General features: G+C 54.2%; 1 protein-coding gene across 1 annotated transcript; it reads right to left on the bottom strand.

Annotated features, from left to right (window-relative positions):
* Nucleotides 1–1,259: 1,259 nt before the first annotated feature.
* WDR5 (WD repeat domain 5) lies at nt 1,260–25,727 on the bottom strand. The gene is made up of 14 exons (XM_032165587.2): nt 25,624–25,727; nt 21,882–22,020; nt 20,938–21,046; nt 20,182–20,255; nt 19,733–19,822; nt 19,348–19,437; nt 19,051–19,134; nt 13,453–13,508; nt 9,210–9,256; nt 6,618–6,693; nt 5,786–5,819; nt 5,392–5,466; nt 4,561–4,648; nt 1,260–3,269 (listed from the first exon to the last, which is right to left on the bottom strand). Exons 2-14 carry the CDS (start codon nt 21,960–21,962, stop codon nt 3,169–3,171), a joined length of 1,005 nt encoding a protein of 334 aa, XP_032021478.1. The 5' UTR covers nt 21,963–22,020; nt 25,624–25,727; the 3' UTR covers nt 1,260–3,168.
* Nucleotides 25,728–26,037: the final 310 nt, after the last annotated feature.

Raw genomic sequence — 26,037 nt, 5'->3', positions numbered from 1 at the left:
ACACATGCTGTGGTTTGCTGCATAAATGTACTTGTGTGCACCCATGTACAGGTGTGCACTACATGCATATATATATGTGTACACGTGCATGTGATGTGTGTATATGCGTGTATGTGTGCACATACAGGCACACTTTTTTAAAACATACTAAGACAACAGGGGAAATCTGAACATCAGATATTCAATTAAATAATTTTAGGGGGGCTGGGTACAATGGCTCACGCCTGCAGTCCCAGCACTTTAGGAGGCAGAAGTGGATCACCGGAGGCCAGGAGTTTGAGACAGGCCTAGGCACCACAGTGAGACCCTGTCTCTGCAAAGTTAAATATTCAAAAATTCGCTGGCCTGCCTGGCCAACATGGCAAAACCCCAACTCTACTAAAAATACACAAAATAGCCGGGCCTGTAATCCCAGCTACTGGGGAGGCGAGGCACAAGAATCGCTTGAATCCGGGATGTGGGGATTGCAGTGAGCTGAGATGGCACCACTGCACTCCAGCCTGGGTGACAGAGTTAAACTCTGTCTCAAAAATAAAAGAATTAGACAGGCATGGTATCATGTGCCTGTGGTCCCAGCTACTTGGGAGGCTGAGGTGGGAGGATCACTCGTGTCCAAGAGGTTGAGGCTGCAGTGAGTCGTAATCACACCACTGTACTCCAGCCTGGGCAACAGAGCAAGACCCCATCTCAAAAAAAAAAAAAAAAAAGCAGGGGGTTGGAGAACTTTTTTGGTATGAAAATGGCATTGTGGTAATAATGCTTCTGGAGACTTATTCTGAGATACCATGCGCTCACCTCTTACATGGTAGAATGTCTGGGATTTGTACTGAAATAACAGGAGGAGCCGATGAACAACAATGAAGTTCCTGCAGCAGGGACAGGAACCTGGGGGCGCCGCGCTCTTCACATCTGAGGGCTCCTGTTAGTTTGTAACGCATACCCTGGAAGATACTCCCCAGCATGGTGGTGGCAGCAGGACTTTGGAGGACCTCTCCTCATCCGTGCCTACCTGCCTAACAGTCAGTAATTAGCACACAGGTATATACCTAAGAGTGGAAAAACCAATACAAAATACATAGAATAATTAGCACAAATAGATGATTTTCCTAAGGTTACTGTAAAAACCCAGGACTGTCCTGCGGGGCACACTAGCTCACCGGACACCACCCCCACCACCGGGGACAAAGCCCCAGGGCGGCCGCCCTCCCACCCCACAGAGACAGCTACGTTTTAAGTTAAGAAATTCTCACAAGACTAAATTAGAAGACATGAAAACTTTTATTTTCAAAAAGAATGTATTTTTACATAAATCTACAACAGAATTCAAATGTAGAAAAAATAAACTATATTCAGGGATACAGCGCTCAGCACAGCACACCCCCTCCCCGGAGTGGGCCGTAACTCCCAGAACAAGACTGAAGGGGCCTCGCCAGCCCCAGGACCCCCACAGCAGGGCAGCCACAGGCTGGCACGCGGAGCTCCCCGTGTCTGTCACAACAGACTGCAAATGTGAGGCGCCCAGACCCTGAGCGTCGAAGACAAAAACCAACCCATTTTCACTGTGGCAACTCACTTCTTAGTGCAGGTCACTCATCCGTACACCTCATCAGAAACAGAGGGGCAGGGGAAACCACAGGACATCCATCTCCAGATGCCTCAGATAATCCCCTCCTCACCCCTGCCACTCAAGGACCCCCAGGACAGCCCACCTGACAAACCCCCCCTTCCTCCCTGGGCTGGTGCAACCAAAAATCTGCAGGATTCACCCAGGACTCCAGGCCCTGAGAGAGGCAGAGCTGGCTGGGCTCCGGGGCCAGGGCCCTCCATAGACCCAGGACCCAAGCTGGCTTCCCAGAGCATCACAGCCCCAAAGCCCTGCCCCGTGGGACCTGTGCCCTTGGCCACCCTGCTCCGCCCTCACTGTGTGTGGCAACCCTCACCACAACTGTCTCCACGGGCAGGTTCAGGTTTCAGCCTCGCTCCCCAGAGGCTCCCGCTCGGCCTCTGCTGTAAACTGCTGTGCAGATGAGCACCGGGAAGCCGCACTGCCAGCAGAGGCAGGTGGGCAGGCGGGTGAGGGCTCCGGCAGGGACGGCGAGGCTCGTGCTTAGCACCCAACCCCTTGAGGAGGCCGAGGGGCAGCACTGGCCCTGCAGCCCTCATAGGGCACGAGTCCCACTGGCATCTGACCTGGAGTGAGGGACTCAGGGAGCCTTCCCATGCCACAGGCGTCCCCCACATCCCAACGGGAGTCCATCAGGAGCTTGGCTCCTTTGCAATTAAGAACCTCCCCACCCCCGCTCCTCCCCCAGCAACACTGAACAATGAACCTAGGGAGGAAGGCGTCTTCAGAGAGCAGGTGCAGCCAGCCTCAGCACCTCCTTTCCGAAGAAACCTTCCGCCCTCTTGCCCCAGGGGAGCCTTTCTCCAAGAAAGCCACATGGAGACGAGCTTCACAAGGACGCACTTGCCACAACCATTCACAAAACCCCACCTTTTATTACAGTCTGCGGTGCTGCTTGTTGCAGGGACATTGAGACAAACGGGAGCATCGTGTGCGGTGACCGTGCTATCGGCGTGTGGGCCACAAGCTCCCAAGACACAAATGGCTCTTTACACGGAAAACAACCACACGATGCTGTTTTCCAGAAAGACGAAAATACACTAGGAACAGCTACTGGCGGGAATGGAGGAGTCAGGGCCCTGGGCCAGGGCATCTACGCAGCACAGAATGGGGGCGGCTGGCATGGACCAAAGGGGAGGCCAGCTGGCAGGGCCACGGTGGTGGTGACAGGCCACAGCGTGCACTGGGTCATGGAATATCAAAAAGATACAGAACGTTTACTGAAAAAACACAACGCATGTTAAATTGAACTTCACCCTTCTGTAATAAAAAATTAAAAACTTGTTGACTCTGTTTGAACACAATAGACTAGGAACTCTTCCCTAGACAGTGTTAGAATTGGCAAGAAATGTCACCAGCAACTTTTAGAACTTTCCGGTGGTCCACACCTTCCACTCAGCCAAATCATCTTCAAAGAGGAGGCTCAAATCAGGCCCTGTCCTGACCCCCAGGTGCAGATCCGGGGGACCACCTCCAAGACACCCTGTTTCTTGCCAATCTGGGTCAACTTCCCGACAGTCTCTCGAGGGCAGGAGCAAAGGGACTTAGCAGTCACTCTTCCACAGTTTAATTGTTTTGTCATTTTCTAGTGCAGCAGAGGCGATGATGTTTTCTGTTGGGTGACAAGCTGTTGAGATCACGACATCTGAAAACAAAGACACAGTCAGAACCAGAGCCATCCCTGCGCCTGGGTCGGGGGCGCCATCCCACACTGAGCTCCACCTTTCTCCAGAAACGCGGATAGCGCCTGCCCGCCACCTGGGAGGTCACAGGACAAGCACTCACTGCCCACCCTTGATACAGGGAGCCCAGGGGAGGGGAACGAGGGGACAGCAGCCAGTATCAGGGCAACAAAGCCGGTTGGGGGACAGCGGCAGGAGGCCACAGGGAGTGCCAGCCCTGCCTGCAGACCAGGAGCCCCAAACGACCCACCAGCAGCAGCTCGGCACCCACAAGGAGGAACGTGGCAGCAGGACTGGCTCAGAGGCTGGCACGCACAAGGACTGCAGTCAGACCCCTCACAGTCCTCAGTCCTTTATTGACAACGTCCCTCTTTTCCTCGGACCCTGACCCGCCCAGTCCCACCGCCTCCCCCCAATGCTAAGCCCCAGAGCACCCCACAGGGCTGGCTCTGTCACAGCAAGGACAAGTCCACCACCCAAGCAGGGCGGTCAGATCTAACAGGCTGGTGGTGCAAGGTCGGCCACATCAAAGTGTTTACAGCTTCTATGTAGACCAAAGGAACCCCAGAACGCCGGCGAGGACCCGGGGGGAAGGCCTAGGCCTGCCATGGAGCGTGAGCACTGACCCCAGGCTAGGTGAAGCTGCTTGCATGGAGGGAGAAGCAGCGCCTCCCCAGATTTCCACAAGGGCTCGAACCCCCTGCTCTCGATGGCTCCATGAGACGTGGAAATGCAGGGCCAGAGGGTGAGGAAGCAGCGGCAGCTGCAGAGGGCAGCCAGGACCCACAGAGGGGGCAACCCCAGGTCGCTTGGGAACCAGCACTGCCGTGAGCCCACCAGGCCTGCATGCAGCTGGGGGTCTCTCTGGGAGAGGGAACAGGTATCCGAAAGGAGCCAGAGCCTCTAGAATGGGGCAGCGATGACCTCACTGTCCCCGGCCCAGGAAACACAGCTCGCCGTGAAGTGGGACAGGCTGCACCCACCTAAAGTCCCACAGCCACACACACCTTCCGGACCAGAATGCCTGGCAGAACAGGGAGAAACAGGGTTCAAGCCAGGAGCCCTGGGTCTGAGTCGGCAGTGCAGTGACCAGCTCCATGCCTTGGGCAAGAGCTCTTAGCAGCGGCTCCTCAATGGGGCCAGCAGAGGGCTGAGGTGGGAAGGCGAAGACGACGGCACCCTACAGGCAGACCACGCTTCACCTGCGCTAACTGTCCTCACATCAGCAGGCAGCCAGTGACTGCAGGTCCTCACCTGTGTGGCCTTGTAGTTTCTGTACAATCTCTTTTGTCTGAAGGTTCCAGATGTAAACAAGGTTATCCTCTGAGCCAGACACAATCCACTAGGTAACAACAAGCAGGGAAAACAGGGCAAGGAAAAGCAGGTCAGAGCTCGTGCACGTGGAAGGGACAGAATCTCCAGTTATGCCCTGCCCCACGCCCACCCCGCTGGTGGCTGCCTGGCTGAACTCAACCAAAAAGCCCTGCCTGCCCTCCAGCCAGGCCTGAGGCTTCCTCTCCCAGTGGGGACAGCCCCGCCTGCTCTACCCCAGCACTGGCCTCGCTCACAGAAGCCAGGCACCTGCCTGCCCCAGGAGAGGCTTCCAGGATGGAAGATGCTTCTCAGGTCACCCTTTTCTGAGTCTGTGTGTCACACACATGCTGCCCGAGAGTCACCCCGGTCTAAGACAGGAGCATTGAGACCAGTGTGGGTGGGCGGGAAAACACACTCCCCTCCCTGCTGAAGCCACCGCCCGACAGCCTTGGAGCCAGTGCACCCACCCGGGGACACCCTGAGCACACAGAACTCCACCTGTTGGGTCCCAACGCCCTCGGAAGGTGTCGGCCAAGCACTGGCAGCAGAGCCCGACAACAGGCTGCCTGCCTCCGTTAAGGAGGAGATGGACCTAGAAACAGATGGGACAAGGTGTCCCCAGTACTTGGAGCAGCGCACTTTGGTTGAAATGGAAATTCATTTTGTGGGCACGGAAAAGCGTCTCTGAGTATAAAGCAACCTGTATCAGGCGTGACCTCTCGGGAGAGTAGGCTGGGAACGGGTAAGAAGCTTCAAGGTTCTGAGACTCACCTTCCCACCAGTAACAGAGAAATTGGCAAATATACAGTATTTCTCATTCTTGTGGCCAGTGTACGTCTTCAGGCACTGAAACAAGAGGGGACAGGCTGGTCACAGAGTCATGGTTCCCCTTGATTTTGCTTAATTCTACGTTCTAAGCAAGGCATTTCACCACTCACTACACTTATTTCCGAAAAGTACAAGTACCAAACCCACACAATCGAAGATTTAACTTGCAGACTGCCACCCTACAAATACCCAGTTCTCTCAGGAATTCACACCAAACCCAGTGGAGATAGCTCTCTGAGCTCCTCTCCTTTGTCATCACTGGGGCCAGCTCTGTCCCCACCAGAGGCCATGACCCAGGGACGGCACACAATGGGGGTCCAAGCCTGCGGGCGCTCACCTTCCCCTTGCTGTAGTCCCAGAGCTTCAGAGTGCTGCAAGACAGAGAGAGGGGTGAGGCGGCACATCTGGAGGTGTCCTTCTGTCCCCATGCCCAACTCTGCAGCCACTACGTCACAGCCACCATCAGTGCCAGGTGTAAAAGCCAGCGGGGCTGGAACCCCCTTCCCCATCAGGGTGAGGGGCCCCTCAGGCTCAAAGTCCAGTGACTTGGCGTCTGAGAGCACAGTGTGAGAGCTGCAAGTATTTGTAGTTCCAAGAGAGACTTTAACAGGAAGCTGATGGGTGTTACTGTCCCTGACTCAGGTCATCCTCAAAAGGGTGAGGAAGTCCTCTTGGTTCTGGAAACATCCAGAACAGGTTTTACCACCCAACTACAGAGCCCTCAGAGGATTGGGGCCCAGGTTCGGACCCACAGGGCTGAGGGTGCACACGTGGGAAAGCTGGAGCTTAGAGAACAGCCCAGGAGGGCAGCGGCTTTGTGAGACGTAAAATCAAGGCACTCAGAGGTCAGAAAGAGAAAGGGCCTTGGAGGCCCCTGGACCACCCACTCCTTCATGCAGGATGGCTAGGCCTGCCCCGGCCACAGTCACTCAACCAGAAAACCGACCCTAAATCCTCCTTTAGTCGGACCTGAGGTTCAGCCTCGGGAAGGGATGGGCAGGGGCCTGCCCTCCGACCTAACAGGCCACTGCCCAGAAGCTGAAGCTCCACCAGGAGCCTGCATCCCGTGCCAAGCCCACAACATGCTCTCCAAAGGCTCACGCTGGCAAGCAGGTGTCTCTGGCTGGGGAGGCCACACGCCCGCCCCTGCAGTCCCACACAGTACTCACTTGTCCAGCGTGGCGGCCAGGATGTATTTGCCGTTCGGGGAGAACTTCACAAAAGACACTGGGGGGTTGTCGTCATCTGCAATAAAAATGGACAGGTGACATGGGGCAGGCGCTGACAGCTGGGCAGGGACAGGAGGTGGGACCCACTCCCCGTCCCCCCCGTGCAACATCTGAGTGAGGTCGGCCACCACCACCAGTGCCAGCACCACCACCCCTCGGTGCCCCAAAGGGTGGCCTTGCCACGCACAGCAGCCGTGAGCAGGTTCTTGACACCTCAAGCCCCTGGGCCCGGGGGCCCCTTGACACCAGGACTTTAGGAATACAATGGGCACTCTCAGGAATCGCCTGCCTCACAGGGGACGGATAAGGTTGGCGAATGCCCACCTCAGCAGAGGGACACCACCACCAGCGGCACAGAGGGCTGGGAAATGACCTCAGAAATTCTCCTTTAAGAATTTATCGACGCAAGGGGCATTCGCACCCACAGAACCCATCTGTTTGTTGTCACACCCACAGCTAATGCCCCAGGCCCATCAGCTGGACCCCACAGCCCTGGGGGCAGAGCAGAGCCACTCTTTCTCACACAGCTGAAAAAGTCAAGGTTCCCAGAAGCTGTCGATGTACAGGTCAGAGTTTTCAAGACACGGCAACCCCACAACCCTCACAACTGGAGGAAGGCGTCTCCTCTCACCCGAGTGAGGAGGAAGGAATCTCAAGGAAGGTGTGTCCTGGTGCAGGCCCCACCCCTGGGCCCCATCAGAGACCCCCCCGCCCACCCTCAAGCGTGTGCACGCGCTGGTGTGTCCCGAGCACCGGGAAGGACACGGCCCTCAGCATTACCACCACGGGGACGCCTGGCCTCGCCAGGCACCTGGCATCTCCACTCCCTCAGCCCGGTCACATACGCTGAAAAGGCACGGGAGACGCTGTGAGGCCACGCGGTCCCTCCCTCAGGGGCATACCACATCACACCGCCAGGCAGGCCGAGGTCACAGTGAGGGCCGGGGGGCCGGGCTCCCTTAACACAGCTGATGGCAAGTGTGTCCGCATGCCTAACCCAGGCTGCCTGGGCAGAGCCTCACAAGAGAATGTACACATCAGCCGACCTGTCTCAGTGAAGTCCAGAAGGGTCTAACTCGCTAGACCTGAGGAGACGCCAATGGGAAAACTGCTATGCAGCGACCCCTCTGTCCCCACCCTGGGCTGAGAGGCGCCCAAAACTACCCGTGCCCAGGCTGGAATCCCAGTCCCTGCACCTGCTTGCCGCGGAGCTTTGGGCTAGTGAATGAGTCTCTATGCAGGATGAGGACAACACCCCTCCCAACAGGTGGCTGTGAGGATGAGGACAACACCCTTCCCGACAGGTGGCTGTGAGGATGAGGACAACACCCCTCCCCACAGGTGGCCGTGAGGGTTACATGAGCTCACACAACAGCGGCACACACCACTGAGCACAGGTGGCCCATTCAGGGGACACCAAGTGTGATGTGATCCCGATCAGGAGAGATGCATGGCAAAAGGCTGGCCCCACAAGGCAGGAACTACAAAGCCCGCTGTGGCAAGGGGACTCATGCTGAAGCCCAGGCCTCCAGAGGTGAGTGTACTGAAGATGGGGCCTTCAAAGAGGGCGACAGAGTGAAAATGAGGCCCAAGGGTGGTGTCCTTACAAGAGGACATTTGGACACACGGAGGCACCAGGACACTGGTGTGAAGCCAGGGTAAGGCAGCGTCTATAAGCCAAGAAGAGGCCTCCTCGATCCTGACTACAGCCTCCTGGACTGCAGGGAAACACATTCCTGCCGCAGATGGCCTCCCAGGCTGTGGGGCTTGGTCTCAGCTAGGCCAGCAGGCTACGACAGACTAGGGAGAAGAAGAGCGCAAACAGCGTGCCTCCCTACACAGGGGTCCATTGCCCCATCCTCACCACCCAGCTCCCTCCTCAAGGTGCGCCCCATCCCACACATCTAGCCTAGGCTTCTTAAACACAAACACTCCCCGGATGAAACCCTTCCACTCCTTTCTGCAGGCTCTGCAAGGGGCAGCTGGGAACCCTGAGCCGTCACAGACCCTCAGGCCACACCCTGCCCAGCACCTGGCCTTCCCATCCAGGCCACACCATGTCCCTCCTTCCTCTCCTCCCACCGAGGCATGGAGACCTCAGGCCTGTCCTCCGTGCCCCCAGGGCACCTCCATCCACCTCTGCAGCACCCCCAGCAGATGGGCAGGTGCTCAGCCTGTCACTCAAGGAATGATCCAAGAGGCTGGCACAACAGCAGGGGCCCGAAGCCAGGAGGCGATGGGGGAGCCCAGAAGACGCTAGTGAGCAGCCGGAGTGAGGCCCGACAGCACAGGTGGAGGAGCCCCAGACTGGCCCAAAAGAAAGGCCACGGCAGGAAAACTTCACCAGAAGGAGCAACAGGGCCAGCAGGCGGTCAGAGGGAGCTAGCGGAACGGTCAGACAAGGAGGAAGGTTCCTCCTTCAGGGGCAGACCCAGGGCAGAGGAGGGAAGAAGAGCTGGTGAAGAACAGGGGCAGGGACCCAGCAGGGGAGGCCTCCCCACAGACCCAGCCTCCACACAGAGCCACACTCACCGATGAGCGTCTTCAGGCACTGGCCCGAGGCGGTGTCCCAGATGCGACTTCGAAGCAAAGAGAACAAAAAAGTGTAAGCAGACAAGTTACGATCTGACGCGGCCTGCTGGGAGTCAGATCTAAGTTTTAGGACTAGCACGCTTTTCCCTATCTTTTTTTAAAAGTTACGCTTCACCTGTTTAACAGTCATTCTCTTCTATTCTAGAGACAAAGACTAAACACTGTCCATACAAACATCAACAGTCCACACACACTACACACGTGCCAACCATGTGTGGGGTACCTCTGGATCTCTCCTACACAAGCCACGGTTTACCCCTAACACAGAGGGGGAAGCCTGTTGCTCTCTCCACTCTCCCTGGCCAAGGAGAGGGGGAGTGGCAGCCCAGTGCTGCTCGCAGGCTCTGCCCACGCTCATGCAAACACATGCAAGCAATGAGAGGGCTTCTTTCAAAACAAAAATGTAAGAGTATCGTAAGCAGTCTCCTGGACTATTCCCAGAAGGGACGAGCCAGGCATTTACATTGTTCCAATTTCGGGGTTTCTGTGATTTCTGCCAATACAGACGCATTCTGGAAGCAGAGCCCACTGTGTTAGCACCCACAATTCTACTGCACAGATGCCAGCAGCGGGGCACAGGCTCGGGGCAGACGTGGACAAACCATTCCCCAGGAACGAGACCCCCTGGCCGCCATGCACGGTCCCTCCCATCTCTCACCCATGCAGAAGCCGCCTCTGGGAGGGCCCCGGAGCTCTCTGCTCTGCACACCCACCTCCTGTTCTGCCCATACTTCAATAATCCAGGGATGAGACCACACTGGACCTCAGACACTTCACCCAGGGTTTTCAAACCCAGAAGCAGCAACTCTCCTCCCAACTCTGCATCTTCTCAATTCTCTCAGCAACAGCTCCATCCTGCTGCCCCATGGATCTCAAATTCATGTCCTCTAGCTCCGCAATCACTGCAGGAGGGCCTCTCCGGAGCCGCCTCATCTCCTAACCCTCAAGACCTAACCCCAGTGTGTCCTTTCAGTTCCGTTTCTCATTTCCTGCATGGGTCCTGCTCTTTCTCGCTAGCCGCATTCCTAAACATCTTAGCATTTTTGTCACTGTTAAAATGGAAACATTTTCCCCATCTTCTAACTGGCAATTCCTAGTATACGGAAAAACAGTCAATTTTCAAGCACTGATGGCACTAAACGCAAGATCACACCACGTAGCCAGCAGGGCTGGGGGTTCCAGGTCCAGACTCCAGAGCTAACACGGGGTCTGGGTCCTGCACTGACCAACTGAGAGACCGTCGTAAGTGTCCCTGCCTGAAAAGCAAGGCTGACAGTACCCATGTCACAGGGTTAAATGGGTATTTAAAAAGCAGTGTTGGTGGCTTTTAAATATTTTAAAACATGCAAACATATCTACAAAAATGTGTATCTCTATTCAATTATCATAGGACTATTTTTTCATTTTCTTACACTAACTAGAAACTCCCAACAATGCTGAGTAACATGGGAACCAGGCACACCTGTCCCACTTCTGATTTTCAGAGATAGTTTTAGCGTGTCACCATGTGAAAATTATTAGTTACCAGTAAGTGGTCAACAATACTGCTCTATCTTAGGCCGGCCGCGGTGGCTCACGCTTGTAATCCCAGCACTTTGGAAGGCTGAGGCGGGCGGATCACGGGGTCAGGAGATCGAGACCACGGTGAAACCCCGTCTCTACTAAAAATACCAAAAAATTAGCCGGGCGTGGTGGTGGGCGCCTGTAGTCCCAGCTACTCGGAAAGGCTGAGGCAGGAGAATGGCGTGAACCCGGGAGGCGGAGCTTGCAGTGAGCCGAGATTGCGCCACTGCACTCCAGCCTGGGCGACAGAGCGAGACTCCGTCTCAAAAAAAAAAAAAAAAAAACTGCTCTATCTTGCTGAAGGGTTGGCTGCTGGAAATTATCAATCAGGCGCCTTTTTGACCTCTACGAATTAATAACAGGGACATTTAACACCTTGAATCTGTTGGTAGAATTAGATAATAGGTTTCCTGATGTTTACATTATAATCCTTTCATTATTCAATAATGAATGAATTACTTGGCTGTGGGAATTCCTTTCTGTGCACGGTAGGCTCAGGAGGCTGCTACTTCCTCTGGAATCCTGGCATCAACGTTCACCAGTGAGTTGCCCTCTGTGGTCTTCCTCTGGGACCAGCAATCAAGACTTAGGTAGCAAGGTCATGCTAAATCCAAAAAAATGAACCAGGGAGCTCCCTCCCATCTGTGGTCTGGAATCGTTTGGATAAGCTTCGAAGTTCACTATTTAACTGGATTCAGATATAAAGTCACAGGGAATTATGTTCTTTTTAGGCCTTCAATCCCCTTTTCCAGCCTCTTCAGCGGTGACTGGTCCTTAAGGCACCATGCCTGGGGCCCCTTTAGGAGCTGTGGCCGAGCTCGCTGCTGGCAGAGCAGTGGCACTGCTCAGCGTGGACGGAGCCTTCTGACTCCCGCTTCCTCCCCCTGCAGTGCTTCCACCCACCTCCTAGTTCTCATCTGGCTTATTTTGCTTTTTCCATTATGAGACTTAAAAGGTTTTCATTACTAGCCTCATGAAAGAACACGTCTTATATCATCTGTATTTTCATTTGTTTCCCATTTCCCTCCTAATTTCCTTGGTATACTTTTTCCGATTTCTTTAGAAAGTTCTTAGAGCCAGGTCCATGAATAATTCTGAGACTGTCCCGTGCTCACTTCCCTGTTGGTGACACACACACAGAGGGGCCGGGAGGGTGGCACCAGAGAGGCCCTGACAGCTCCACACTCCCCCATAGCTCACCCTGTGCACCCCTTCCCTCTGGCTGTTCCTGAATTGTATCCTTTATAATAAGCTGGTAAATGGTCAAGTGTAAACGATGGCTTTAACCGTGGAGACTACTGGCCAATGTGGGGCTCCAGATGACCTCATTTTTGCCACAGCACATCCCAGTGACCTCAGCCCCAAACGCCATCACAGTGCTGCAACTGCAGCTTGAACCTCACGAGACGATGGCCCAGAAGCATGTGCTGTAAAGCCCATGGGAGGCCAGTGGTTGGGTGCAACTCGACTATGACCCTCTCCCACCAGACCTGTCTTCTCAAGACTGATGGGGGGTCATGCATGGCGACTACAGACTGTGACCCCCTGGAATCCCCACGCCAACAGTCACCGGGGAGTCACGCTGGGAAACAGATTTCGAGTGTGTGTGTCCACCTGAGGGTTCCCTGCAGGAAGTCCTAGTAAGATCTTCAATTCCGCCAGTGGCTGCCACCGTCCCCCTCCTCTCTAGTGATCAATCTGAACAGCTTATGATGTGTCCGCCCCACACCCAAAACACAACCCAAACACTCCACTCCCCCAACTCGCTCCCATCAGACATTTCGCTGAGTTAACCTCTACTTCTCCACTTCCCTTGTTTCTCCTGAGGAGTGCTGGACACAGATTACCAAGTTGAAACTAGGTGGGCTTCCTGTCACCTTCTCTGCCCTTCTTTTTTTTTTTTTTTTTTGCTCTGTCGCCCAGGCTGGAGTGCAGTGGCGCGATCTCGGCTCACTGCAAGCTCCGCCTCCCGGGTTCCCGCCATTCTCCTGCCTCAGCCTCCCGAGTAGCTGGGACAACAGGTGCCTGCCACCACGCCCGGCTAATTTTTTGTATTTTTACTAGAGACGGGGTTTCACCGTGTTAGCCAGGATGGTCTCGATCTCCTGACCTCGTGATCCGCCCACCTCGGCCTCCCAAAGTGCTGGGATTACAGGCGTGAGCCACCGCACCCGGCCCTCCTGCCCTTCTCTATGCTGCCATCTGCTCGGGTTCACCTGCCCGGGATGGTGATGTGTCCTCACTAGGCAAGACAGCATCACTCAGCATCCTCCCAGAACAGCGCAGCTTTCACCTCAAGGGGTCCAAACACCCATTTTCCACGAGCGTGTGAACAGCACATGTCAGCGTCTACACGGAGCTGAACTCTGATGGAGGAGGCCCTCCCTGACCCATCCTAACAAGGACATCTTCCCAGGCATGCCGCCCCACCACTGTGCTGCCAACCTCAAAACTGCACTGCGTATCTGCTAACACATCTGCAGCGTGGCCAGAAGAGAAGCTTCGGAAATTAAGGAATTGGGTCTTTTGTCACTGCTGTACCCCCAGATGCAGGAATGGTGCAAGAGCTGGCCCTTAGTTAAGTACTCATTGCTTAATGAAGTAAAATGTTTTCACTTACCAAAGACCATCATAGCTACTTGAAACTATCAAGGATCCATCACGATTAAAATGAACCTAAGAATTAAGGAGAGGGAGAAGAGACAAAAACTTACTTTCAAGTCATGGACACGACTGCTTCTTACCTGATCTCAAAAACAAAAGAGACTGAGTTATTTTTTTTTTGTTTTCAGAAAGAGTCTTGCTCTGTCACCCAGGCTGGGGTGCAATCTCAGCTCACTGCAACCTCTGATTCCCGGGTTTAAGCAATTCTCGTGCCTCAGCCTCCCGAGTAGCTGGGATTACAGGCGCGCACCACCACGTCCAGCTAACTTTTTTATACTTTTTTTTTTTTTTTTTTTTAGTAGAGACAGGGTTTCGCCATGTTGGCCAGCCTGGTCTTGAACTCCTGACCTCAAGTGATCCATCTGCCTCGGCTTCCCAAACTGCGAGATTACAGGCGTGAGGCACCGCACCCACCCTTTTTTTTTTTTCTTAATAAGAGAAACAGGGTCTCCCTATCTTGCCCAGGCTGGTCTTGAACTCCTGAGCTCACACGATCCTCCCACCTTGGTCTTCCAAAGTGCTGGGAGTACAGGCATGAGCCACTGCACCCAGCCAAGGATAAGCCTTCTCACAAGCAAACAGCACCTTTGGAAATTGTCTTGTCTCAGGCTATGGATGCTGGTACATTTCCTGGGTGAAATCAAGCCACACAAGGAAGCCGTGGTTTAATGATTCGGGGATGGGACTGAGGTTGTCTGCTTCTACTGTCTAGACTGGAGTATCCCAGCCTTGGCACCACTGACATCTTAGACCAGACTCTTCCGGGGGGGACAGGGTGGTGCTGCCCCTGTGCAGTGGCAACCTTTTCCTTTGCTCACTAGATGCCTATAGCTGTGATAACCAAAAATGTCTCCAGACATTGCCATGTGTCCCCAGAGGCAAATCCACACACATCAAAGGCACTCGTGAGCTACTACGGCAGAGACTGCTAGGCCCCATCCCCAAGGCTTCTGATTTGACCAGTCCGGGTGGGGGAGTCCAAGAACATAAATTGCGAACAGGTTCACGGGGCATGCTGCCTGCTGCTGCACGCCCGGAGAAGCACTAGGCTAGACTCTACAAGAGCCTGCCAGCCACACGTGTAATTTTAATTGTTCTAGAAGCTACATTAGAAAAGCTTAAAAGACAAGTGAAATTACTTTGATTATGTGTAACCCAATGTATCTAAAATATTGTTTCAACACAATCAACACAAAAAGTTATTACAAGACACTTTCTTTTTTTGTGCCAGGTCTCTGAAATCTACAGGTACCTCACACAGCCCTGAGCTCTGGGCCATCATGTGGCTGGCAGCCTCTATGCTGGGCATGCTGAGTGCTACGGCCCTATGTTCTCCAGCAGACACAGAGGGGTGAGTACCTGTTTCTGCTCTGACAGGGTGCTCTCACCGTGCCAGCTGCTTAACTGTAACCATCTGGCCGGCAGACTCTCAAAGTACTTTTCTAACTCACAGTGATCCATCTAACCACATTCATCCCTACCTTTAAATGTGCAAAACAGTTTCTTATTGAGACGATTACGACGGATGTAACAGTAACAAGACAAAACAAGTCCCCAAAACTCACAAGGCCAACTCCATGCTTTGCTTTGTTCAGCTTCTTAACCACATCCAAATACCACCCACTGGTAAACATGGCCCAGCTCTGCCATTCCACCCACATTCAGGTGCAAGGGGCAATACAGCCCATCCCCTGCACTCCAGCAGAAGGCCGCCAGAAAAGTGAAGTGTGAAGAAGTAGGTAAGGGAGGCCGGGCGCGGTGGCTTACACCTGTAAACCCAGCACTTTAGGAAATCGAGGGGGGCAGATCACTTGAGGCCAGGAATTCGAGACCAGCCTGGCCAACATGGTGAAATCTTGTCTCTACAAAAAAATACAAAACTTAACCAGGTGTGGTGGCATGAACCTGTAGTCCCGGCTATGCAGGGGGGCTGAGGCAGGAGAATCACTTTAACCCAGGAGGCGGAGGTTGCAGTGAGCTAAGATCGCACCACTGTACTCCAACCTGGGCAACAGTGAGACCCTGTCTCAAAAAAAAAAAAAACACCCAGCACTTTGGGAGGCCGAGGCGGGTGGATCCTGAGGTTAAGAGATCGAGACCATCCCGGCTAACACGGTGAAACCCTGTCTCTACTAAAAATACAAAAAAAATTAACCGGGCGTGGTGGCAGGCGTCTGTAGTCCCAGCTACTCGGGAGGCTGAGGCAGGAAAATGGCATGAACCTGGGAGGCGGAGCTTGCAGTGAGCCAAGATCATGCCACTGCACTCCAGCCTGGGCGACAGAGCAAAACTCCGTCTCTAAATAAATAAATAAATAATTTAAAAAAAAAAAAAAGAAAGAAAGAAGGCAATCAGCCAGAACCCAGCAGGGGATGGCAAGGCCCCTAGCCAAGGAGCACTCCAAGTGGGCAGACAAGCAGTAGCAGAAGCTCCAGGGCAGGAAAAACACAGGTCCCGGGCGCAAGGAGGGCGCAAGTGCTGTGGATGACGGGGGTCGGCAGCGGCCCTCAGCCGAGGAGCCCTGGCCAGAGAGGGCAAACCCTGGACAGAGAGGGGACAGGGATGGGGGGCAGTTAGCAGGGGGCTACATGCCTCAAAGTCTCTAAAGCTCCAAAATGTACCTGTCAAAAAGCTAAACACATATCCTGACTACTGCATTTCCCCTCCAAAGCCATCCTACACAAACTGCCACAGACGCAAACAGGATGCTCACTGTACTCCTTTTTGTTAAAGTGAGAATTACACATAAGCACTCACTGAGCGGTGACTGGCAGAGTCCTTGCTCACACAGCAGGCCCACACCAGCAGTCTAAGGGCATAGATGTGCACAGACATCAAAGGTGCCCCAGGACGGGCGTAGTGGCTCACGCCTGTAATCCCAGCACTTTGAGAGGACCAGGCAGGCTGATCACTTGAGGTCAGGAGATCGAGACCAGCCTGGCCAACATGGTGAAACACTGTCTCTACTAAAAATACAAAAATTAGCCAGTCGTGGTAGTGGGTGCCTGTAATCCCAGCTACTCGGGAGGCTGAGGCAGGAGAATCTCTTGAACCCAGGAGGCAGAGGCTGCAGTGAGCCAAGATCGCACCACTGCACTCCAGCCTGGGCAACAGAGTAAGACTCCGCCTCAAAAAAAAACAAAAAACAAAGCCCCACAAACCTCTCTGCAGTGGAGACGGCTACGGAGCAGCAGCTGTGGAGTGGAGACAGCTATGGAGCAGCAGCTGTGGTGCGGTACCAGTTATTTAAAGGACAGGAGTGAACTACCCTGGAAAATATGCACCTAAAAAAGCAAAGTAGAAGAACACAGAGGGACCGACTCCACCTCCTGGCAGCTGACCCCAGGGGTGGCTCAGGGAACTCATTTTCTACTTCCTACATTTGCTCACCTTTGCAGTTTTTTTAAGACATGGGGTCTCACTCTATCACCCAGGCTGGAGTGCAGTGGTACCATCTTGTTCACTGCGGCCTTAAACTCCTGGGCCCAAGCAATCCTCCCACCCTGTCCTCCCAAGCAGCTGGGAACACACGTGTGCACCACTACACCTGGCTAATTTTTTGCTTTTTGTATACAGACGGGGTCTCACTATGTTGTCCAGGCTAGTCTCAAACTCCTGGTCTCATGGGATCCTCCTGCCTCAGCCACCCAAAGTGCTGGAATTACAGGTGGGAGCCATGGCACCCAACCTGTTTTTTTGTTTTTTTATGAGCAAACGTTACTTTTGTAGGAAAAAAGGACTTTTAAAATCCTACTTATCACCTGCGAGTCCCATCTGCACTATCTTTGGCCTCTAGGATGCTCACAGAATTCTTTCTTCCAACTCAAAGGCCACCAGCGAACCCCTTTCTCAGGTTACTTCACAAGTGTTCATTTGTCAGCCGCAGTCTGAAGGTCAGCTCTGCTGACTGTGACCCAAGGTGTCCTGAAGGGCAGCGGCTGGCACCAAGGGGCTGGGCCCGCGAGCACACAGCCACAAGCACAGGACCACGTGGTGCCATCCCCACAGCAGACGGCCTCCCCGCAGCAGTGACACTGGGCCCGCGAGGGCCTTGTGGCCCAGCTATGTGCAGGACTCAGACCCCACAGCCCTGCCCCGGCCTGACACACTATCCATCCGGTCAGCATCAGGGCTTCGCCTGCCATCTCACTCAGGCAAAGCCTTGCAAGGGTAAAAATGCTTAAACCCATCCACCGCCAAGATGACACAAAGTGAAAGGCACACGGGCGGGCAGCATGGGACAAACACTGCATCCACCCTTCCTTCCACTTCTCAACGAAGGGCAGGCTTGGCTGAGAAACTACCTCAGACACTTTGTTAACAAAAGAACCTTCTGGCCACTTTGTGAAATGGAGCGGTTTATGATACTGCATAGTTTAACTCTCGGCCATTTGTTCTTGGTTTTTGTTTTTGTTTTTTGTTTTTTTAAGACAGAGTTTCGGCCGGGCGCAGTGACTCACGCTTGTAATCCCAGCACTTTGGATGGCTGAGGCAGGCGGATCACGAGGTCAGGAGATCGAGACCACGGTGAAACCCCATCTCTACTAAAAATACAAAAAATTAGCCGGGCATGGTGGCGGGCACCTGTAGTCCTAGCTACTCGGAGAGGCTGAGGCAGAAGAATGGCGTGAACCCAGGAGGCGGAGCTTGCAGTGAGCCAAGATTGCGCCACTGCACTCCAACCTGGGCAACAGAGCAAGACTCCGTCTCAAAACAAACAAACAAACAAACAAACAAACAAAAAAGACAGTTTCACTCTTGTCACCTAGGCAGTGGTGCCATCTCGGCTCACTGCAACCTCCACCTCCCAGGTTCAAGCGATTCTCCGGCCTCAGCCTCCCCAGGAGCTGGGATTACAGGCGCGTGCCACTACGTCCAGCTGATTTTTTTATTTTTAGTAGAGATGGGGTTTCACCACGTTGGCCAGGCTGGTCTCAAACTTCTGACCTCAAGTGATCCACCCGCCTCGGCCTCCCAAAGTGCTGGGATTACAGGCATGAGCCACCATGCCTGGCCTCTCGGTCATTTGGTTTGCACAATGGCATGGCAACAGCAAAATGGCAGGATGTGTTCCTGTGCAAAGCCCATTCTCCAGAGAACTCCAGTTTCCAATGGTTCCCACCAGGACTGGGTCATCCCCACCCACCCCGTCCATCAAAGCTAACTCCACTCAAAACTCACACTTCACCTATGCTCCCACCACTCCCAGTGCCCTTCCCAGCCTGGCTGCCCTTCCTGTCCCGTGCATCAGTTCAGGGTACACTACCTCCTGAACGCCTGTGGCCACTGCCCCCAAGTCTGCACAAAGAGTCCCTTGGTGCTCATCACAGGGCACCCCACTGACACCTCACCACCTCCTCGCCATCCCTCCACTGCACACAGGACTCATCTCCCAAGCCTCCAACCTGATTGCTCTAGACTGTGGCATGACAGCAGGAATCAGCTAGGCCCAGGCCATGTCCAGGCTTACGCCCCTCAGGGAGACAGCTGGCCACATCCGATGTCAGAGGGACGCAGTACCAGACACCACCCCATCTGTGTCAGAGGGACTTACAGCGGAGACTGGATCCGAGTGAGCTGGCAAAGTCTTGAGGCACTTCCCTGTTTTCACATCCCATATCCTCACACTTTCGTCAAACTGAACACAAAAGAGATGACAGTGATTTTACAGGAAGGAGAGGGGACAAACCTCCCCAGAACCTAAGACCTGCCATCAGCCCATCCTCCCCACAAACAGTACGGAAAGGACTCGGGGCCCACCTGCCTTCTCCATGGTGGCTATAAGCAAATTCAACAGCCTTCCCACATCCGACACCACCTCCCCTAGGGAAGACACCCCAGCCACACTTACGGATCCTGAGACAATAAGGTTGGACTGGGGATTGAAGTTACAGCAAAAGACATAATTACTGTGTCCCTTCAGGGTTTTCAGACACTTTCCCTAAAACAGAGTATTATTAGTATTATTCCAGTGCTTATTTCCCCCAAACATAAGCATCGGGTCACACTCATCAATGCCTCACAGCTCAGAGCATGCCTGATGCCCCACCAGTGACTGGCTATTCCCCGGAGTCGACTCGGCCTCCCCCACCCGTCCCCACCCCATGCCCCTGCAGCCAGTCTTCCCTGGAGAGGAGCACTGAGTCTTGCTTACTGAGCGGTCAACTCAGTTCCTGCCACCTACCCCATGCCCTGCAGCCCGTCTCCCCTGGAGAGAAGCGCTGAGTGTCACTTACCGAGCTCACGTCCCATATCTTCAAGGTTTTGTCATCTGAGGCGGAAACAAGAAGGTTAGAATCTGACGACCAGGCTACATCGGATATTCCCTTGGGGAGAAAAAACAGGGTCAGTAACTTGACAAGACAAAATAGGACCAGTCGGCAAAAGGTCAAAATCCCAAACATTGCCACTGCCCTCAGGAAATCGTCCCACTAGCGTTAACCTTACAAAAGACACACGGCCCAGGAGGAAAACAGCAGGCTTTCTGCAGCTCTGCCAGCCTCACAGACATTCCTCCATGGAAGTCAAACATATTTGCGTTAAAAGTTCAAGATGCAAATAACTATAAGGAAACAACAGGGAAAACTTAAACCTGAACCCACAGCTCTCGAAGCAGCCCTGATCCCTTGATCACTAGAGCCACCCTGTTCAACACTCAACTTCACCGCACAGGGCTGAAACCTACCAGCTTGTGACCAGATATGGTTTTCTCAAATTTCCCATCATACGCGCCCCAAATTTTAATGAGTTTATCAGCAGCTGAAAGAAAACAAAAGGATCTGAGGCTAAGAGCAGGACACAGTTGTCCAGTCATCCAGAGTCCAAAGTCTGAGCTTTTCCCACATGAGCCCCAGGTGATGAGCACGAACCACATGGCTCAGAACCCATTCAGCATGACCACGTGCCTGAGAGGACCAGTCCCCTTCCCCTCCCTCCCAGGGCCCACAGGCAATTTCTTTTCTTTCTTCTTTTGTTTTTCTTTTTTTGAGACGGAGTCTCGCTCTGTTGCCCAGGCTGGAGTGCAGTGGCATGATCTCGGCTCACTGCAACCTCCACCTCCCAGGTTCAAGCGATTCTCCTGCCTCAGCCTCCCGAGTAGCTGGGACTACAGGCATGTGCCACCACGCCAGGCTAATTTTTTTTTTTTTGTATTTTTAGTAGAGACGGGGTTTCACCATATTGGCCAGGCTGGTCTTGAACTCCTGACCTCGTGATCCACCTGCCTCCACCTCCCAAAGTGCTGAGATTACAGGCGTGAGCCACCACACCGGGCCCCCATGGGCAATTTCAACCAGCACTGAGGTCACAGTTCCAGGAGGAGACACGCCTGCCTGCTACGGCCCCCCAACGGTAGGTGAGGAAGCAAGCCATCCCCTCGCCGGTTTTTTGTCTGCAGCTCAGACCGCCTCTCCCAGCAGCTAAGGGCCTCAGTGCTACGTACATGAACTTGCCAGCCACTCTCCATTCGGGCTGAATTTCACGGAGGACACTGCTTTAGTGTGGCCAGCAAGGGTGAACTTTAGAGCATAGTTTGGCTTCACGGGCGTAGGCTGCGGGAGAGACCAGTTAGCAAAAAGTCACCACCACTGTGCGTTCCACCCGTGACCAGTTTGGATTTTGACTCCCACCGTTTAATTTCAGCTCAGATCTTTAGAGCTCCAAATCCACATGCCCAGTGCCTTCCACCAATCTCTATATGGACAGTACCTTTCAAGTGGAACACATCTGAATCTGAGCCCACTACTTCCCCATAAGACCTCCTCTTCTGTAGTCTCCAAATTCAGTCTCAACAGCACCAGCCGAGCCAGAAACATCTGAGGCCCCCTCAATCCACCTCATCCCCCCACCTCAATCCCACCTCTGATCCTGCTACAGCACAGGAGGCCCCCACCAGCTCATCCCCCCACCTCAATCCCACCTCTGATCCTGCTACAGCACAGGAGGCCACCACCAGCTCATCACCCCACCTTAATCCCACCTCTGATCCTGCTACAGTACAGGAGGCCCCCACCAGCTCCAGCCTTGGTCCAGCGCCCCCCACCCCACCCCAACACACCTGAGGCCCTGCTCCCTTTGCTAAAGGGCGTCAGATTGTAGCCGGGGTGGGGGCAACTATGAAGAGATGTTTTCTGGGTCCTACAGAGACTCTTACAATCAGGACCAAGAATCTGTATTTTTGATAACAGCCTCCCTCCTCCAGGTGACAGATTTGGGATCCCTGACACAGCAGGCAACAAGCATTTGCTAGATATGTGGTCAGTAAATAAAAATTAGCAGTGAAATTTAACTGAGTAGGGAAGACTAGGCTTATGAGCTTGAAATGTTTCCGAGAATCTGTAAGCGTATTGCCCCCGGAAGGCACCCAAGGGGCCCCTGGGCACGCACCTTGCTCTGAGTGGCGGATGACGAAGGGGTCGGCTGTGCTCTGGCAGCCTCAGTCTCGGGCTTCTTCTCCTCCGTCGCCATGGCTCTGACACTGGCCGCACAGGAGACGCGGATGGAGGGACCCGGTGACAGAGGTAGTCTGTTGAGCGAGATGCAGAACAGGGAGCCAAGAAACAAGCCATATTTTTAAAAATTGATTTCCAGGAAAAAGGATGAAAAGAAAAACATTTGACTACCATATTGGGCCCTGTAGCAAACAAACCATTCCAAATTGAGGACCCTATTAATTCCCCTAAGTCCCTGCTAATACTTTCCAGCTGCTCCAGTGATACCCCCACGCTCTCCCATTTTGTCATCATAATGAAAGACCCCACCCTCAAGGGCGCTTCTTATTTTGTTATCCAGAAGTCTGTAGGAATGCAGCAGTTTGTGCAAACAAAATGCAGTTTTCTTCAAAGAGCCCTGGACACATTAAAAAAAGAACAGCAAAAGGTTTCCTGACAGAAAGCTAACACGCCAAATGACAGAAGACTGAGCTTCAGGGTGTAGAAGTTTGGGAGTATATCCAAATCCTAAAATGCACCCCAAGTGACGCGATCACGTTCACAGCCATGTTTGAAAACACAAGCGCAGGCACCCAGTGGTCTACGCCTCATGGGTGGGCTCCAGTGCCTCCATGCACAGGCTGCAGGCGTGAGGCTGCCTTCCAGAATGCTAACAGCTCACAGGGTTCGCGCGCTCAGTGAGGAGCTACAAAACACAGAGATGAGAGCAAGCCAGAGCCAGCTCTGCCTGCTGGAATTTCCACATCCTGCCTTCTGGAAAAGCAGCCTCAAGTACACCAACGATATTCTAAGAGGAAGACTCACACTGCAGGGGAACGAAAAAGACTGCAGTTCAATCGGTTTCACCTTGACAAGGAAAATTACCCCAAATCTGTACAGTAAGCAGCTAGTTTCCTCTACCATGGGAATAGATTCATTACTTGAAAACATCTCATAAAAGCACAACAGGTTACTCGGAAAGGAGGGACAGCATTATTAAAAGGGAAAGCCACTGAGACATACTTGCAAATACCAATGGCCATCGGAATCCTGGAAGCTAGCACTACCATCAATCTAATGAGTTTACACACTGTAAATTCTAGCTTGGAACTGAAATCTTGCACAGGCTGCTTGTAACACTAACGCAAAATGGAAGGCATCAAAAAGCATGTCTCAAAGTCTTCATCCAAGAGGAAAGCAGAGAAATTACAACACCCACTTTGCAGAGAACAGGTGTGGCCACGGCTCCATTTCACCTGCAGCAAAGATTCCCTGCGCAAAGATGGATCACGCTGCATCTAGGGCCGAGTACCGTACAAGAGTGGGGGAGGGGAGGGGCAGGCCCTGTAGCACTGCCCAGGGGACAAAGTGCCAGTACAAAACCGGTCCTCGGTAAATGCCAGCTACATGGTGCTTGTCATTAGTGCAACCTGGCCATGCCAATTTAACCCAACTGCTGCCTTTTCCTTGGCAGGCTGGACAAATACAGGGAGAGAAAGGAACTAAGGAAATCCAAGCAAAAAGCTGCAAAGTCCACAGCAAAGGTCCTAGCGTGAGACAGCCAGGCCAGGGCAAGAGCTGAGTGAAGTGTGGCCATGCCCTACCCAAGTGAAACACCAGAGGAACAGAAGGTGAAACAGGCAGCTCAGAAGGCCGAGCAGCTCTTGTCAGCATCAACTCACTTAGGTGAGTCTAGATGCCTGGAAACATCCTCAGGGGAGGAACAACACATAGGCGGTCTTACAAAAAAGGTGCCCAGCCCCTCCTAGCTCAAGCCCAACCTGCCCCACCCTTTGGGCTCAAAAAACATGAACATGTAAAAGAAACAAACAAAACAACCTTAACTTGATTTTTAAGAATATGATGGCTGGGCACGGTGGCTGATGCCTGTAATCTCAGCACTTTGGGAGGCTGAGGCGGGCGGATCACGAGGTCAGGAAGTTCAAGACCAGCCTGACCAACATGGAGAAACCCCGTCCCTACTAAAAATACAAAAATTAGCCGGGTGTGGTGGCCGGTCCCTGTAATCTCAGCTACTCGGGAGGCTGAGGCAGAAGAATCACTTGAAACCGGAAGGCAGAGGTAGCAGTGAACCAAGATTGCGCCACTGCACTCCAGCCTGGGCCAAAGAGCAAAACTCCGTCGGGGGGTGGGGGGAATGCAATTTCTTGACCCAACACACCCACCAAGTTTCTACATCGGTTGAGTCTAGGCTTGACGGTTTTTTTTGTTTTTTTTTTTTTCGAGACACAGTCCAAAGAGTCCAGGTGCACGATCTGGGCTCACTACAACCTCCACCTTCCGGGTTCAAGTAATTCTTGTGCCTCAGCCTCCAGTTTAGCCGGGATTACAGGCGCGTACCACTACGCCCGGCTAATTTTTTGTATTTTTAGTAGAGACGGAGTTTCGCCATGTTGCCCAGGCTAGTCTCGAACTCCTGAGCTCAGGCAATCCGCCCGCCTCGGCCTCCCAAAGTGCTAGGATTACAGGCGTGAACCACCGCGCCGGGCCAAGGCTTGGCATTTTCATGAACACCCAGGTGTCTCTGTGGAACAATCATTTTGAGGGAACAGGAATGCTGGAGACTTGATCTTGAGGAAAGCGGGGGCCAAGGTTACAGGCACGGTGATGAGGAGTTGGCCCCTAAACCAGGTGCTGCCTGGCTCCTCCTAGCAGCCACTGCTTTTCATCCAGGTAAGCCTGACCACCTGAAGCCCAGCAACCAAACCTCACCTATGCCCTCCCGGACTGCATGCCACAGGCCGATTCTGAGTCCCTCAGTCTCTGAGGTGGAGCCCAGGAATCTGCCTGTGGCATGCAGTTCAGAAGAGCATACTGTGTGCAAAGATAGGAATTAATCTGCATCTTAAACACCAGCCAAGTGGCCGGCCCAATGGAGGTGGGAACCTGGCTCTCCCTATCTCAGATCCTGGACAGACTCCCGCCTGGGTCCTTCGCTTACCTGTCTTCCCCACCGGCTAGCACAGCACCTGCCCAAGTCACAGATTAAACTAGCATTTGAGGAGATGGGTAAACGGACCTGGGTGAGTGGAAACTTGCAAGCGAGACAGCAAGGAGTGTCATTAGCGATGTAACAAGCCGACCTCAGTTTGGTCTGGCTCAAAATGGCTCTCGCAGACCGGCCACGACAGGTCTGCGGCCCCGCGCGAGGAGGCACGGTGGGCCCACCGTTCAGCACCGAGGACCTGCAACCCAGGACCCCACCTAGCGAGCTGCAGCCTGGCTGCCTCGGGTTGGGGTGAGCGGCGGGAGCGGGCTGGGGGCGTTTCTACGAGGAGGGGAACGCACCACGTCCAGAGACTGAGTGGCTTGGTGGGTCTGGGGTCCTTCCCTGAATGGGGCAGTGGAAGGAGAGGGGCGATGTGAGGCCGGGGACGTCGCCTGCGGGAAAGAGGCCCCAGTGCCGGCGCTTTGGCCTTGTCAGCGGCCCGCCGGGGAGGCGGAGGTGAGGGTGCGAGTGGGGGCGGACCGGGTGGAGGGGCCTGCGCGCGGCCGTCCACCGAGGGGTCGGGACGGGGGTCCCGGGCGGGGCCGCTGCAGCGGGAGCAGCGCCCGGGGCTGGGCCTGGCCCGAGGCCCGGCGGGGAACACGTGCGGCGGCCGGGTGCGGTTTGGGAGCTCCTGGCGCCGCCCCGCTGCCCGCCTCGTGTTCCCCGGGCCGGGCGGCTGCCCGCTTACCTGCCGGGCCGCGGCGGCGGGGCCGGGCGCTCGGGGCGTCGCGTCGGCCGCCGCCTGGGCGGGAGCGCGGACTTGGCTCGACGAGGCTGCAGCTCGGGCGGGCGCCAGGCGACGGGGGCTCAGTGCGCGTGCGCGAGGGGAGGGGGCGGTGTCCAGAGGGCGGGGCGAGCGCACAAAGCCGTCCTCTCGGAGGAGCGCTACGGGCAGCGACAGCGGCCAGAATGCCTCGGGCCGGCCCAACGCTTTAAAGGGACAGCACGGGGCGCGCGCTTCCCGCTTAAAAGCTTTAATCCCCGAATTTGGCTGGTGCAGGCCCTTCTAATGCACTTCCTAAAAACTGAAGTATAATAATACATACAGGAAAGTGCTAGTGTGCCCTCGCGTTTCCACAGACAGCACGCCCTGCACACAGAC

Source organism: Hylobates moloch, unplaced genomic scaffold, assembly GCF_009828535.3.
Source record: "Hylobates moloch isolate HMO894 unplaced genomic scaffold, HMol_V3 SCAFFOLD_10, whole genome shotgun sequence".
Taxonomy (NCBI): Eukaryota; Metazoa; Chordata; class Mammalia; order Primates; family Hylobatidae; genus Hylobates; species Hylobates moloch.
The sequence above is the reverse complement of the archived record's forward strand: the minus strand, read 5'-3'. Positions and strand labels throughout refer to the sequence as shown.

Excerpts from the sequence above, each read along its gene's own strand:
- WDR5 (XM_032165587.2), bottom strand. The coding sequence starts at position 21,962 with ATGGCGACGGAGGAGAAGAAGCCCGAGACTGAGGCTGCCAGAGCACAG. Across the intron at positions 20,256-20,937 it reads AGAGTGGCTGGCAAGTTCAT|CTGCTGATAAACTCATTAAA; the intron begins GTACGTAGCACT and ends GTTTTCTTTCAG. Across the intron at positions 19,823-20,181 it reads CCATATCTGGTCACAAGCTG|GGAATATCCGATGTAGCCTG; the intron begins GTAGGTTTCAGC and ends TTTCTCCCCAAG.